Source organism: Anolis sagrei, chromosome 7 (genome assembly GCF_037176765.1).
Source record: "Anolis sagrei isolate rAnoSag1 chromosome 7, rAnoSag1.mat, whole genome shotgun sequence".
In the NCBI taxonomy this organism is placed as follows: domain Eukaryota; kingdom Metazoa; phylum Chordata; class Lepidosauria; order Squamata; family Dactyloidae; genus Anolis; species Anolis sagrei.
In genome coordinates, this window is record NC_090027.1 from 33849423 (window position 1) to 33864025 (window position 14603).

The following is a 14603-nucleotide window of genomic DNA, read 5'->3' on the forward strand; positions in this document are numbered from 1 at the left end:
GTTTGGTTTTGGAGTTGTAGTTCACTTACATCCAGAGAGCACTGTGGACTCAAACAATGATGGATCTGGACCAAACTTGGCACGAATATTCCATATGCCCAAATGTGAACACTGGTGGAGTTTGGGGAAACAGAATCTTGACATTTGGGAGTTGTAGTTACTGGGATTTACAGTTCACCTACAATCAAAGAGCATTCTGAACCCCACCAGACACCACAAACCTCCCACACAGACCCCCATGACCACCAGAGTGGGCCACAGCAAGGCGTGGCAGGGGACGGCTAGTATATATGTAAGATTTATTTTTCTTTCCCTCCCTCCTCCTCATGGTCCCTCCCTCCCCCTTCTTCCCTACATATTTCTTTTTTTTTTGCTCTCTCTCTTTTCTTTTTTCCCTTCTCTTTAAAAAAAATTAACCTTGTAACTTGTAAATATTCAATAAAGATTTTTTTTTAAAAAGAAATAAATAAAATTACTATTATTATTAAGAAAAGGGCTCCTCTGAGCATATCCAGACTGCTCCCACTGAAGAATATGTATTATTGCAGCCACCAAGAAAGGGCCACACTTTTGCAGGCACTCAAGTGCAGGCAAAGAATCCAATGTCATCTGTACACAGATGATGTCCAACTCTGTCACTCCTTTCCACCTGCTACTAAGGAGGCTGTCCAGGTCCTGAACCGGTGCTTGGCCGCTGTGACAGTCTGGATGAGGGCGAACAAATTGAAACTGAATCCAGACAAGACAGAGGTACTCCTGGTTAGTCGCAAGGCCGAACAGGGCATAGGGTTACAGTCTGTGTTGGACGGGGTCGCACTCCCCCTGAAGACGGAGGTTCGCAGCTTGGGAGTGATCCTGGACTCATCGCTGAGCCTGGAACCCCAGGTTTCAGCGGTGACCAGGGGAGCATTTGCACAGTTAAAGCTCGTGCACCAGCTGCGCCCGTACCTTGGGAAGTCTGACTTGGCGATGGTAGTCCACGCTCTGGTTACATCCCATCTAGACTACTGCAACGCTCTCTACATGGGGTTGCCTTCGAAGACGGCCCGGAAGCTCCAACTAGTCCAACGCTCGGCAGCCATGATACTAACAGGAGCGGAGCGCAGGGAGCATACAACTCCTTTGCTGCACCAACTCCACTGGCTGTTAACAGGAACGGCACTCAGGGAGCACACAACTGCTCTGTTACGCCAGCTCCACTGGCTGCCAGTTTGCTACCGGGCTCAATTCAAAGTGCTGGCGTTGGCCTTTAAAGCCCTAAATGGTTCGGGCCCAAGCTACCTATCTGAACGTATCTCTGCCTATGAACCCACCAGGACTCTAAGATCTTCTGAGGAGGCCCTGTTCTCAATCCCGCCTGCATCACAAGCACGGCTAGCGGGGACGAGGGACAGGGCCTTCTCTGTGGTGGCCCCTCGGCTGTGGAACACCCTTCCTGCGGACATTAGGCTGGCGCCATCTCTCATGACCTTCCGGAGAAAGTTGAAGACCTGGATGTTTGTGCAGGCGTTCGAGTAATCTAGTGCAATCTGGTAATGGAACATAGGAATGGAACAATGGACGACGAACTTGGACTACGCTTGGATGATGAGACGTTTCGGTGCGGTTTTTGTAATAACTGTGTATTGTAATTGTTTATTAGTAATTTGTGGATAATATGTTAAGTTAATTTGTTATATGTGTATGAACTACTGCTGTTTTACTGTTTTTTACTGCCGTAAACCGCTGTGAGTCGCCTTTGGGCTTGAGATACAGCGGTATATAAGCAAAGTAAATAAAATAAATAAATAAATAAATAAAAACCTGGCTGTTTGAACAGGCATTCAGATAAACAGTGCAATGTACATGATGAATATAGGAACGGAATTATGGACGACAAATTGGATCACGATTCTAGTTACGAGACGTTAATGTGTTGTTATTGATGTGTCATTACTTTGTATACTATGCTGTTAATGGTTTTTAAATTGTATGTTGTTATGATTGTCTTTTTGCTCTTCTTGTGAACTGCGTTGAGTCGCCTACGGGCTGAGAAACTGCGGTATACAAGCAAAGTAAATAAAGAGGTTCTTGTAAGTTTTTTCAGGCTATCGGGCCATGTTCTAGAGGCATTTCTTGTATTGTTGTCGAAGGCTTTCATGGCTGGAATCACTAGGTTCTTGTGGGGTTTTTTGGGCTATATGGCCATGTTCTAGAGGCATTTCTCCTGACGTTTCGCCTGCATCTATGGCAAGCATCCTCAGAGGTAGTGAGGTCTGTTGGAATTAGAACAATGGGTTTATATATCTGTGGAATGGCTGGGGTGGGGCAAAGGACTCTTCTCTGCTGGAGCTAGGTGTGAATGTTTCAGCTGAGCCTGGGAAAATGTTCTGTTGAGAGGTGTTAAGATGTGCCTAGTTGTTTCCTCTCTGTTGTTTTGCTGTTGTAATTTTAGAGTTTTTTAATACTGGTAGCCAGATTTTGTTCATTTTCATGGTCTCTTCCTTTCTGTTGAAATTGTCCACATGCTTTGGTTAGACCACATCTGGAATATTGTGTCCAATTCTGGGCACCACAATTCAAGAGAGATATTGACAAGCTGGAATGTGTCCAGAGGAGGGCGACTAAAATGATCAAGGGTCTGGAGAACAATCCCTATGAGGAATGGCTTAAGGAGCTGGGCATGTTTAGCCTGAAGAAGAGAAGGCTGAGAGGAGATATGATAGCCATGTATAAATATGTGAGAGGAAGCCACAGGGAGGAGGGAGCAAGCTTGTTTTCTGCTTCCTTGGAGACTAGGACGCGGAACAATGGCTTCAAACTACAAGAGAGGAGATTCCATCTGAACATGTGGAAGAACTTCCTGACTGTGAGAGCCGTTCAGCAGTGGAACTCTCTGCCCCGGAGTGTGGTGGAGGCTCCTTCTTTGGAAGCTTTTAAGCAGAGGCTGGATGTCCATCTGTCAGGGGTGATTTGAATGCAATATTCCTGCTTCTTGGCAGGGGGGTGGACTGGATGGCCCATGAGGTCTCTTCCAACTCTTTGATTCTATGATTCTATGCTTGTGGATTTCAATGGCTTCTCTGTGTAGTCTGACATGGTGGTTGTTGGAGTGGTCCAGCATTTCTGTGTTATCAAATAATAAAGTAAATAAATAAATAAACCTCTCCCTCAAGGCCTTGGCCTGATAGTATCGCCATGGCAACAGGTGAGTAAGGAGGGAGGGAGGGGCGGGGAGTGCGGCGTGACGGATTGGACAGCCCTCCAATCAGGAGAGGGATCTCCGCCCCGCCTCTTTGGGAACGCCACCACCGAGTGCCACCGACTCTCTCCAAAAGCCCCGCCTCCTCTTCGGCGGCAGCCAATGGCGGCCGAGGAAGGACCCGCCTTTCTCCAATGGGAGGAGCCCGGGTGCGTAGCGGTGCGCCAATGGTGGGGGAAGCTGGAGTCCCTGGTAACGGGGCCGGGCCGGGCCTCTTCCCAGGGATGTGGAGCTGCGGGGGCCGGCGGCGGCGGAGGATCTTGGGGGCCGTCTTCTTGGTCCTCATGGCGGCCGTGGTGGTGCGCAGGTGAGCTTGAAAGGCGCCGGCGGAGCGTTGAGGAGGAAGGGGCGTGGCCGGGAGCCGGTATGCTAATCAAGCCCCGCCCCGATTCTAGGCCACGCCCACAGCTGATAAAGCCAAGCGGCGTGCCGAGAAGGGGGCGTGGCCGTGGAAGCCGGCATGCTAATTAAACCACGCCTCACTTCTAGGCCACGCCCACTGCTCTGGCTTGGCGTGCTAGCAGAAGGGGGCGTGGCTGGGAAGCTGGTATGCATAAGACCCCGCCCTCGGTCGTCTAGGCCACGCCTCCTACATTTAAGTAGACCTCCCCTGCCATCTCTCTATGCTAATTGTATTAGATGTTCAGTAATTGCAGACAGAATGGCTATTGGCCTTATTTTCAAGTGGATTGTAGGTACTGGAGTCCAAAACCAAAACTTTTGCCCAGTTTGACTCCCATCTCTCTCTTTATGCTGTTGGCAGGCTCTTCTGAATCCAGATTAATGGGGAAAGCCATACTAATGTAGACTTATTGTTGTTGTTCATTCGTTCAGTCGTCTCCGACTCTTCGTGACCTCATGGACCAGCCCATGCCAGAGCATCTTGTCAACCGTCACCACCCCTAGCTCCTTCAAGGAGACTGTAGACTCATATAATGCAGCAAATATAATATATATTGTGTGTGTGTGTGTGTGTGTGTGTGTATATATATATATAATTTCCAGCATTTCTACCCCGCCTATCCCAATCTGCACACTCTCTTCGTTCATCTGGAGAGGCCCTGCTCACGATCTCACCTGCGTCGCAAGCTCGGCTGGTGGGGACGAGGGACAGGGCCTTCTCTGTGGTAGCCCCCCAACTCTAGAACTCTCTCCCCAAGGACATCAGACAAGCTCCTACGTTGGCAGTCTTTAGGAAGAGCTTGAAGACCTGGCTATTCCGGTGTGCCTTTCCAGAATAGGAAACCCCAGCAACACGTTTATTAGAGATTGAGATTGTCCGCACATTGCACCTATTATTATTATTATTATTATTATTATGAAAGGCACATGAAAGGCACTGCAGACTACTTCAACCAGAGAAATCAGCCATAGCAGAGCACCTGATGAACCAACCTGGACACAGCATATTATTTGAGAACACAGAAGTGCTGGACCACTCGCACAACCACCATGTCAGACTACACAGAGAAGCCACTGAAATCCACAAGAAGCATGTGGACAATTTCAACAGAAAGGAAGAAACCATGAAAATGAACAAAATCTGGCTACCAGTATTAAAAAACTCAAAAGTCACAGCAGAAAAACAACAGAGGGGAAACAAACAGGCACATGAAATCACTCTCAACAAAAGATTCCCCCCAGGCGCTTCCAAGCCATTGAATGCTAATCAAGGTGATCAGCTGAAACATTCACAGCTAGCCCCAGCAAACAAAAGTCTTTTGTCTCACCCTGGTCATTCCACAGATATATAAACCTTTTCCCCTAGTTCCAACAGACCTCACTACCTCTGAGGATGCTTGCCATAGATGCAGGAGAAATGTCAGGAGAAAAATTGCCTCGAGAACATGGCCATATAGCCCGGAAAAACCTACAACAACCCATTATTATTATTATTGACTTTATTGTACCCCGCTAGCATCTCCCGAAGGACTTGATGCGGCTTACAAAGGCCAAGGCCTCAATACACAACATAACAATACAAAACCTAAAGCAAATTAAAAACAATTAAAGCAATATTAAACAATACACCAAGACACTATAAAACTGGGCCGGGCCAGAGTAATGGGTACAGAATTAAAAGTGCTGATGTGACAGGTGATATGTAAGGATTATAGGGTAAGTGCAGTGTGCAGTGTGTGGCAATCTTAGTTCTAATAAAGTGCTTTTGGGACTTGGTATTGGAGATTTCCTATTCTGGGAAGGCACATCGGCACACCTATCCAAAAATCCTTATATATCACTCAGCATACTCAGCACTTTTTAATCTGTACCCAGTACATTTGCCCGGCCTAGTTTTATTGTGTCACGGTGTGCTGTTTTTACTGTTTACTGTTATTGCTTTAATGTTTTTGATCTCCAGAACTTTGTAGAGGTGGCACAGCAGGGAAATTGGTCTGTAGCTTTTGGGTCTTTGCCTGGCTTCAAGATGCCGATGACTCTTGCTTTCCTCCAGATTTTGGAGATCTGACAGGATGCAGTGCAGTTGTTCATCAGCTCCAGCAGCCAGCACCTTGCTTTTGGACCAAAGTTCTTGATTTGTTCCATCCGTAGATCATCTAGGCCAGCTGCTTTGCCATTTTTACATTTATTGAGAGCCATGTCCAATTCAGTAGGTGTAAAGGGTTCATGGAGGTTGTTGTTCTCAATCTCTGGTTGTCTGGCTATTGGTTTCTTTCCTACTTTGGTGGCAAAGTTGGGTTTCCCATTCTTCAAGAGTTGGTGTGCTATCTGATCTGCCTTTATGTTGGCATGGGTATTAGTTTGTGAGGGGTCATTGCTCAACCGTCTCAGCAGCCTCCACACCTTCTGGCTGCTCCTGCCCATGTCGACCTCTGTGATCAGCTTGATCCATTGTTCTTTCTTGGCTTCAGAGATGGAGGACACAATGCTCTGTGCTGCCTGAAGGGTTTGCTCACTAAATGGGTCTTCGTTGTGGAGCCTGTAATAGTTTTCCAACAAGGCAGCTGTTTCAGGGGTAATGCCCTGAAGGTAGTTGGTTCTGCAGCATCTCGGTATGGAGGCCCGTGAGCAGGTTTTCACTATTTCAATAAAATGCTCATATTCCTCAGGGATAGGCACGGCCGATGTGATAATGTCATCTAACATTTCTGAGAATTTAGTCCAGTCTGCCTTTCTGAAGTTGAATCTTGGTTTAAATCGAACTTCCTGAGGCCTTATAGTTGGGAACAGTTGGCATACTATTGGTCGGTGCTGTGTGTTTGGGATTGGTGGTCCCACTGATTTGGTGCATTGCTGTACGATGCTGTCGCTCACAAATAAGAGGTCTGGGTTATATCCTCGGTGCCATCTCCCACTGTTGTAGGATGATGGGAGCTTGCTATCATGGATGAGTGATAGTTTGTGCAGTTCAGACCAGGACAGGACATCCTCTCCATTTTTATCCTCTTGAGCACAGCCCCATACGTGGCTATGGCTGTTGAAGTCCCCAATTACTACCGCCCTTTGGTGCCTGTCAAAGTTCTCGGGGGAGGAGAAGCAGAACTCTTCATTTGGGGGTTTGTACACGGAGGTGATGGTGATTAAGCTCTACTGTTATAACCTCAATATTGTTTTCTTCAGTGTTGTGGGCACTGCTGACTTGGATGCCTGGTTTGACAAAGACAGCGCTTCCATACGAACCCACACCATACGAACCCATCACCATCTACGAACCCACACGCTCGCTTCGGTCATCTGGAGAGGCCCTGCTCGTGATCCCACCCACGTCGCAAGCGCGCTTGGTGGGGACACGGGACAGGGCCTTTTCTGTGGCGGCCCCCCGACTTTGGAACGCCCTCCCAAAAGATCTCAGACAGGCCCCTACTCTAGCCGTTTTCAGAAGGAATTTAAAAACTTGGCTGTTCCGTTGTGCCTTCTCAGACTAGGAATCCCCACCCCAAGTCCTAGTAGCACCTTAGCATAACTAATCGTCGCTGCACACCGCACTTTTAATCCTACGTGCCTCCTGCCATTTCAGCACTTTTAACCCTTGTACCCCAGTGCGCTGGCCGAACCAGTTTTTAATAATGTCTTGATGTACTGCCATTGTCGTTATTTTGCTTATTGTTTTGATTTGCTTTGCTATTGTTGTGTTATGTTCTCTATTGTATTGTGTTTTGAGGCTTCGGCCTGTGTAAGCCGCATCGAGTCCTTCGGGAGATGCTAGCGGGGTACAAATAAATAAATAAATAAATAATAATAATAATAATAATACTGCGCATGTGGTCTTTCCGCTACTAAGACCATTCCTGGAACTTTGTATCGTTTCTGTTGTTCATCCCTGTGTGTTTCTTGGACACACAGCACATCGCATTTCTTATCTCGGCACAGTTCATAGAGCAGTTGTTCTTTGGCAGCTGACATGCCTTCGATGTTGCTTGAGATTATTGTCATGGTTGGTCCTGAAAAGGTCCGTTGGTTGTTTTGCTTGCTTGCATGCATGCTGGTCGCTTCTGTGGCAAGAGAATCAGCCGTCTACGATGACGTTGCCCAGGGGACGCCCGGATGTCTTGCAATCCTGCGAGAAGGCTTCTCTCATGTCCCTCTTCTCTCATGTTCTGGAGAGACTTATTTTGCATAGAATTACAGAAAAAATAGACCCTTGTCTGATCCCACAGCAAGCCGGCTTCAGAAAAGGCAAAAGCTGCACATCGCAAGTGCTGAACCTGACTCAGCACATAGAAGATGGCTTTGAAAGGCAGCAGATCACAGGAGCTGTCTTCATAGACCTGTCAGCAGCCCATTTACATTGAAGAAGGTTATAATAATGGTTTAATCAGAGTTCTACAGTCTTATCTTAAATTATAGTTTTATGTAAATATTCAAATACATTTAATCTACTGATGCCTCAATTAATGTAATTGTATTGTATCTATTTTTATTTTGAAATTTACCAGTAGCTGCTCGGCTTATACTTGAGTCAATATGTTTTCCCAGTGTTTTGTGATAAAATTAGGTGCCTCGGCTTATATTTGGGTTGGCTTATACTCGAGTATATACGGTAGTTATTCCAATTTTCTATATATGAGTGTGTGAATTAATGCAGTTCAATACTGCTTTAAGAATCATGGCTCAATGCTATGGAATCGTGGGAGTTGTAGTTTGGCGAGGTTCCAGCACCCTTTGGCAGGAAAAGCGCAAGACCCTATTAAAACTACAACTCTCATAATCGCACAACATTGAGCCACGGCAGTTCAAATGGTGCCAAACTTCATTCATTCAACTTTGCAGATGCATCCAAAGCTTACAGTGACAAGCAGTTTACCTTAAAGCGAGATCTGGTGTCTCTGATATGTATTTCCATATTTACCTCTTGATTTATTCTGCAAGTTATCCTTCTTTGGGATCTCGGTCTTTTATGACACAGGTTTATTGCGTTTTAATGCCTTTGTTTTTCCTTGCTGTCAGTCGTAAATAACCGCGTTTCAAAGTTTGCACAGTCCCTTTGATTGATTTGATGGAAGCGAGCCAGGTTTAGCTCAAGCCAAACATATCATAAAATCCTTATCGAGAAACCAGTTAAATCCAGGCTCTTCTTTTAGGGAGTGCCATCGAAGCCATGATGCAGTGGTACACGTTTCTCCTAAGGATGCTTCTCTATCTACACTTAAAGCAGATTAGCGGCCCAGCTCTAAACATTTCAACTGAAAGCTAATCCGCATCGATTTCTGCAGGATTTGCTCCCAGTCAAATATGTTGGGGATTGCCACCTAAATATATTGTAAATGTTGCTATCATTGCATTTTGACCATCATAGCGGATGCTCAGAAAAAGAATCTCTCCCCTTTTCAGAGCATGGCTTTAATAATAATAATAATAATAATAATAATAACTAGTTGTCCCCTGCCATGCGTTGCTGTGGCCCAATCTGTTGAACTGGAAAATAAAGCAACGAGAAAGTGTTGGTTTCTAATATATGTAATTTCTTTATGCTTGTGAGTAAACAGTATTTCTTGTTGTTTCTTTGTCAGTGTTGATGTGGAGAGTGTCTGGTTTGCCCACCCTGGAATATGCGACATATCATTGTCCTTCTTTAAGGGTCCCTTTCAAATCTATGATACTATATCTGTGTGTGTGTGAATCATATATATCTTTCTATCTCTATGGCTGGATGGCTCTTTGTCAGGATTACGTTTTCTTGCCCTGATGAAGGGAGTTGGATTGGATGGCCTTAAGTATTTTCTGTTGGTCATGGGGGTTCTGTGTGGGAAGTTTGCCCCGATTCTGTCATTTGTGGGGTTCAGAATGCTCTTTGATTGTAGGTGAACTGTGAATCCCAGTGACTACAACTCCCAAATGTCAAGATCTATTTCCCCCAAACTCTATCTGTATTCATATTTGGGCGTCTTGAGTGCTTGTGCCAAGTTTGGTCCAGATCCATCATTGTTTGAGTCCACAGTGCTCTCTGGATGTAGCTGAACTACAACTCCCAAACTCAAGGTCAATGCCCTCCAAACTCTTCCAATATTTTCTGTTGGTCATGGGAGTTCTGTGTGCCAAGTTTGGTTCAATTCCATTGTTGGTGGAGTTCAGAATGCTCTTTGATTTTAGGTGAACTATAAATTCCAGCAACTAAAACTCCCAAATGACAAAATCATAATTTTTTGTGTGATGGTCACTCCTTGTGTTGTGAGACGTTTTGTTGCCAAAATTGGTGTGATTTCGTTAATTGGTTCTTTTGTTTTTAAGGTACTCATTATGCACAGAGCATTTATAGATAGATAGATAGATAGATAGATAGATAGATAGATAGATAGATAGCTTTATTTGTACCCTGCTACCATCTCCCCAAGGAACTCGGTGCAGCTCACATGAGGCCAAGCCCACAGTACATCAATAAAACGAAGGCAATAACAAAATAATCAATACAAAACAGTAAAATAAATCTCAAAACAAAAATAAACAATAACAATAACATACAAGCATTTAAAAACCTATGTCCGGGCCAAATGTAATAATTTAAAATTTAAAAAATAATGTTGGGCATGAACAAGGTAGGATATAACTACGATAGGATTTTCAAAGAAAGGTGAAGGTGCGCAGGCAATCCTAAATCAATGTTAAAGTGCATTTGAGGACATATTGCTAAGAGTTTTCGTTATTCTGGGAAGGCACACTGGAACAACCACATTTTCAGGCTCCTCCTAAAGACTGCCAAAGTTGGGGCATGTCTGATGTCCTTGGGAAGTGAGTTCCAGAGTCGAGGGGCCACCACTGAAAAGGCCCTCTCCCTCGTCCCCACCAATCGCGCCTGCGAAGGAGGTGGGAGTGCGAGCAGGGCCTCTCCAGATGATCAAAGAGATCATGTGGGTTTGTACACAGAAATGCAGTCACGCAGGTAGGCAGGTCTCAAACCATTTAGGGCTTTGTAGGTAAGAACCTGCACCTTGAATTGGGACCGGAAAATGAACGGCAGCCAGTGGAGCTCCTTAAACTGCATTAGGAGTTGGTAAACGGTTCTGGCCCAAGCTACCTATCCGAACGTATCTCTGCCTACGAACCCACCAGGACTCTAAGATCTTCTGGGGAGGCCCTGCTCTCGATCCCGCCTGCATCACAAGCACGGCTGGCGGGGACGAGGGACAGGGCCTTCTCTGTGGTGGCCCCCCAGCTGTGGAACACCCTTCCCATGGACATTAGATCAGCTCCAACGTTAATGGTGTTTCGAAGGAAACTAAAAACCTGGCTGTTTGAACAGGCATTCGGATAAACAGTGCAATGAATATGATGAATATAGGAACGGAATTACGGACGACGAATTGGATCACGATTCTAGTGACGAGACGTTAAGGTGTTGTATTGATGTGTCATTACTTTGTATACTATGCTGTTAATGGTTTTTAAATTGTATGTTGTTATGATTGTCTTTTTGCTCTTCTTGTGAACTGTGTTGAGTCACCTACGGGCTGAGAAACTGCGGTATACAAGCAAAGTAAATAAATAAATAAATAAATAATGACAGCTATTCCGTCATAAATAAATTAATTGGAAATAAAATAGGGCGTCAACTTGCTTCTCATACCAAAGAGCCAACTCCCTTTTGCTATCGTTGTTGATAAGAGACAGACAGAATGTACTCACATTATTATATTTGGTTTTCTAATCCTCAGTAGGCAGTAAACTGACTTGATTGGTTTTTGTGAGTTTCTGGATAATATTACCAACACTGTTTTCCTATTTATTTTTTCTGTTTGTATTTTAGTACATTTGCATTATTTTCCACTTGCATTGTTTTGTTACTTATTGCAACAAATTAAAAATGGGACAAATAAACACAGGCGCTAAAGTGAGGGACAAATTAAAGAATCCGATACAAAAATGACTCCATAACATTCTCTGTACCTGTTCCCCATCCCTGCCAACTAAGACTAACAACTAAACTATACCCCCTTAAAAAAGATATAAAAAGTATTTATTTATTTATTTATTTATTTATTTATTTATTTTACTATGTTTATATACCACCCCTCTCAGTCTGCAGGTGACTCAGGGTGGTTTACAGTCCTATATTATTATTATTATTATTATTATTATTATTATTAGATATAATATAAGATATAATATAGATAGGATGGATGTAGAATATAATAACAAAATTAAAAATAATATAGATGGATATATATGAAAAGTATAATAATAATAATAATAATAATAAACATTGAAACATTCACACCTAGCTTCAGCAGAGAGTCCTTTGTCCCACCCTGGTCATTCCACAGATATATAAACCCATTTTCCTATTTCCAACAGACCTCACTACCTCTGAGGCTGCTTGCCATAGATGCAGGCGAAACGTCAGGAGAAATGCCTCTAGAACATGGCCCTATAGCCCGAAAAAACCTACAAGAACCTAATAATAATAATAATCTATATAAATAAAAATGTAATGTTCATTTGTGGGATTAACAGAACTCAAAAACCACTGGACAAATTGACACCAAATTTGGACACAAGACACCTATCAGGCCAACGAGTGACCATCACTCATAAAAAAAACTGAAAAACACAGCGGAAGGGACTTAAAAAGCAAAAAAACAAAAAATACATTACAACGCATGTACAAAACCACATAGATACACATAAACACAAATAAATATACGGTACACACAAAACATGTATAGACAGACTGGGCACAGCAACGCATGGCACGGGACAGCTAATAATAATAATAATAATAATATCAACAACAATAATATAGAGGGATGGATATGAGTGATGTTCATCTACTCTGTGGATTTAATGCACTTTCGCAACACTTGAAGTGCATAGAAACTTTCATCGGGCCCGTCTTCTCCCTATTGAAAGAGTGTTCTATTTTTTTCCTAAGGCAATAAGAAGCCAGACCTTGAAACTGCTGGGCCACTAAATGCTCACCAAGATGGCCAATTGAAACATTCGCACCTACCTCAAACAGAAAAGAGTTCTTTCTCCCACCCTGGACATTTCAGAGATATACAAACCCCATTTTCCTAGTTTCCAACAGACCTCACAACCTCTGAGAATGCCTGCAATAGATGCAGGCGAAACGTCAGGAGAGAATGCTTCTGGAACATGGCCATACAGCCCAGAAAACACACAACAATCCACTTTTTGTTCAAGCCATGGCTGATACCAAATGAGAGACTCCCTCCTGGCACACAGAACACTGGGTGACTTCGAAGGCACTGAACAGGCCATGCTCTGGTACCACGAGATGCAGAGCCAACCTTAAGAAATGGCGCCACAAAGTGGAGTCCACGACATGTGAGTGTGGAGAAGAGCAAACCACAGTCCACCGGCTACAATGCAACCTGAGCCCTGCCACATGCACAATGGAGGACCTTCTTATAGCAACACCAGAGGCACTCCAAGTGGCCAGCTACTGGTCAAAGGATATTTAGTATAATGCCAAGTTTTTAAACTTTGTGTGTGTTTTAAATACATTACAACTGTACCCTTGGTTCTCTCCTGATATGATAAATAAATAAGCCATCCAGTGCTCTTACTCACCTCTTACTATTTCTTGCTCCACTGTTTGGCTGGTATTGCACCACCTGACATCTGCCGGGAATTAGTAACCAATAGTGAAAGGACCAAGGCAGTGACATTTCAGATATCAGCCAGCATGACAACGACTTAATTCAAGAAATAGTTTTGTAAGCTCTACAGAGACACTCGTAACACCTTAGCAAGCGAGAGTCCAAAAGTGGCAGGCTCAAACCCAGAACCTCAACCAATGGCTGATACCAAGTGAAAGACTCCCTCCTCGGCACACAGACTGCGCTCTGGCACCACAAGTTGCAGACCCAACTTTAAGAAATGGAGCTACAAAGTGGAGTCCACGACATGCGAGTGTGGAGAAGGGCAAACTACAGACCACTACTACACTGCAACCTGAGCCCTGCCACATGCACAATGGAGGAACTTCTTATAGCAACACCAGAGGCACTCTACTGTGGCCAGCTACTGGTCAAAGGACATTTAATAGAATGCCAAGTTTGCAAACTTTGTGTGTGTTTAAATACAATACAAATGTTTGTTTCACTCCTGCCATGATAAATAAATAAATCTCTTGCTCCCAGAGTTGTCCTTTTCTAAGCCGGGTCAGCTTTTCTTACCTTCGTTCCTCTATTAAAGCTGCACAATGGTAGCACAGCCCAGGGGGGAAATGTGTGTCATTGGGCCTTTTAGTGTAACTCATATTGGGTCAACATCTGCCAGAGCTTAAGTACAAATTGATCAGTCGTGTTGTGTCCCTGTTTGGAGCAACCATTGTAGAATATTAGAGAAGCTTGTGTAATCTATTTTAACCTACTTGGACTGCCTGCAAATGTGTTCAATATACGACCTCAATTTTTGCTTTTTAAAAAATCATTTTGATAAGCATTGTTCTGTATGAGGGCAGTCTCTTGCTCTCAAGGATAACCTTATAGTTCTGTAACTCTGTGATAAAGATAAACATGCATGGTACACTTAGTTGGTTAGAGGAAAGATGAGGAATAAGTCTATAGGGTATCTATATTTATATATCTATATTATATTTAAAATTTATATATCTATATTATATTTAAAATCAGGTGTTGACTACAGTTTAGCACAGGCATAGAAATTACACTCTTCCTGGGCTGCATATGGCTCCCAGTGAGGTTTTGCAGTCCTTTTCCTCCTGATGTTCTCTGGACCATCCTCCAAAAAATCGGGTGCCCTGACAAATTAGTGACCATCCTGCGGCTCCTCCACAATGACATGATGGCAACAGTCTTGGACAGCAATGGCTCCCAAAGTGACCCGTTTAAACTGGAATCAGGTGTCAAACAGGGATGTGTTATTGCCCCAACCTTACTTTCCATCTTCATCACTATGATACTACATCTTGTTGATG

General features: G+C 44.0%; 1 protein-coding gene across 2 annotated transcripts in view; it reads left to right on the forward strand.

The window, feature by feature from the left end:
• The first annotated feature begins 3346 nt into the window (after positions 1-3346).
• Positions 3347-14603, forward strand: part of GLB1L2 (galactosidase beta 1 like 2) — a 96636-nt gene continuing 85379 nt past the window's right edge. For both annotated transcript variants that reach the window (XM_060787710.2, XM_067470768.1), the window contains exon 1: positions 3347-3548. In XM_060787710.2, the coding sequence (XP_060643693.2) occupies positions 3376-3548 (173 nt within the window). In that variant the 5' untranslated portion in view covers positions 3347-3375. The remainder of the gene's footprint in view (positions 3549-14603) is intronic.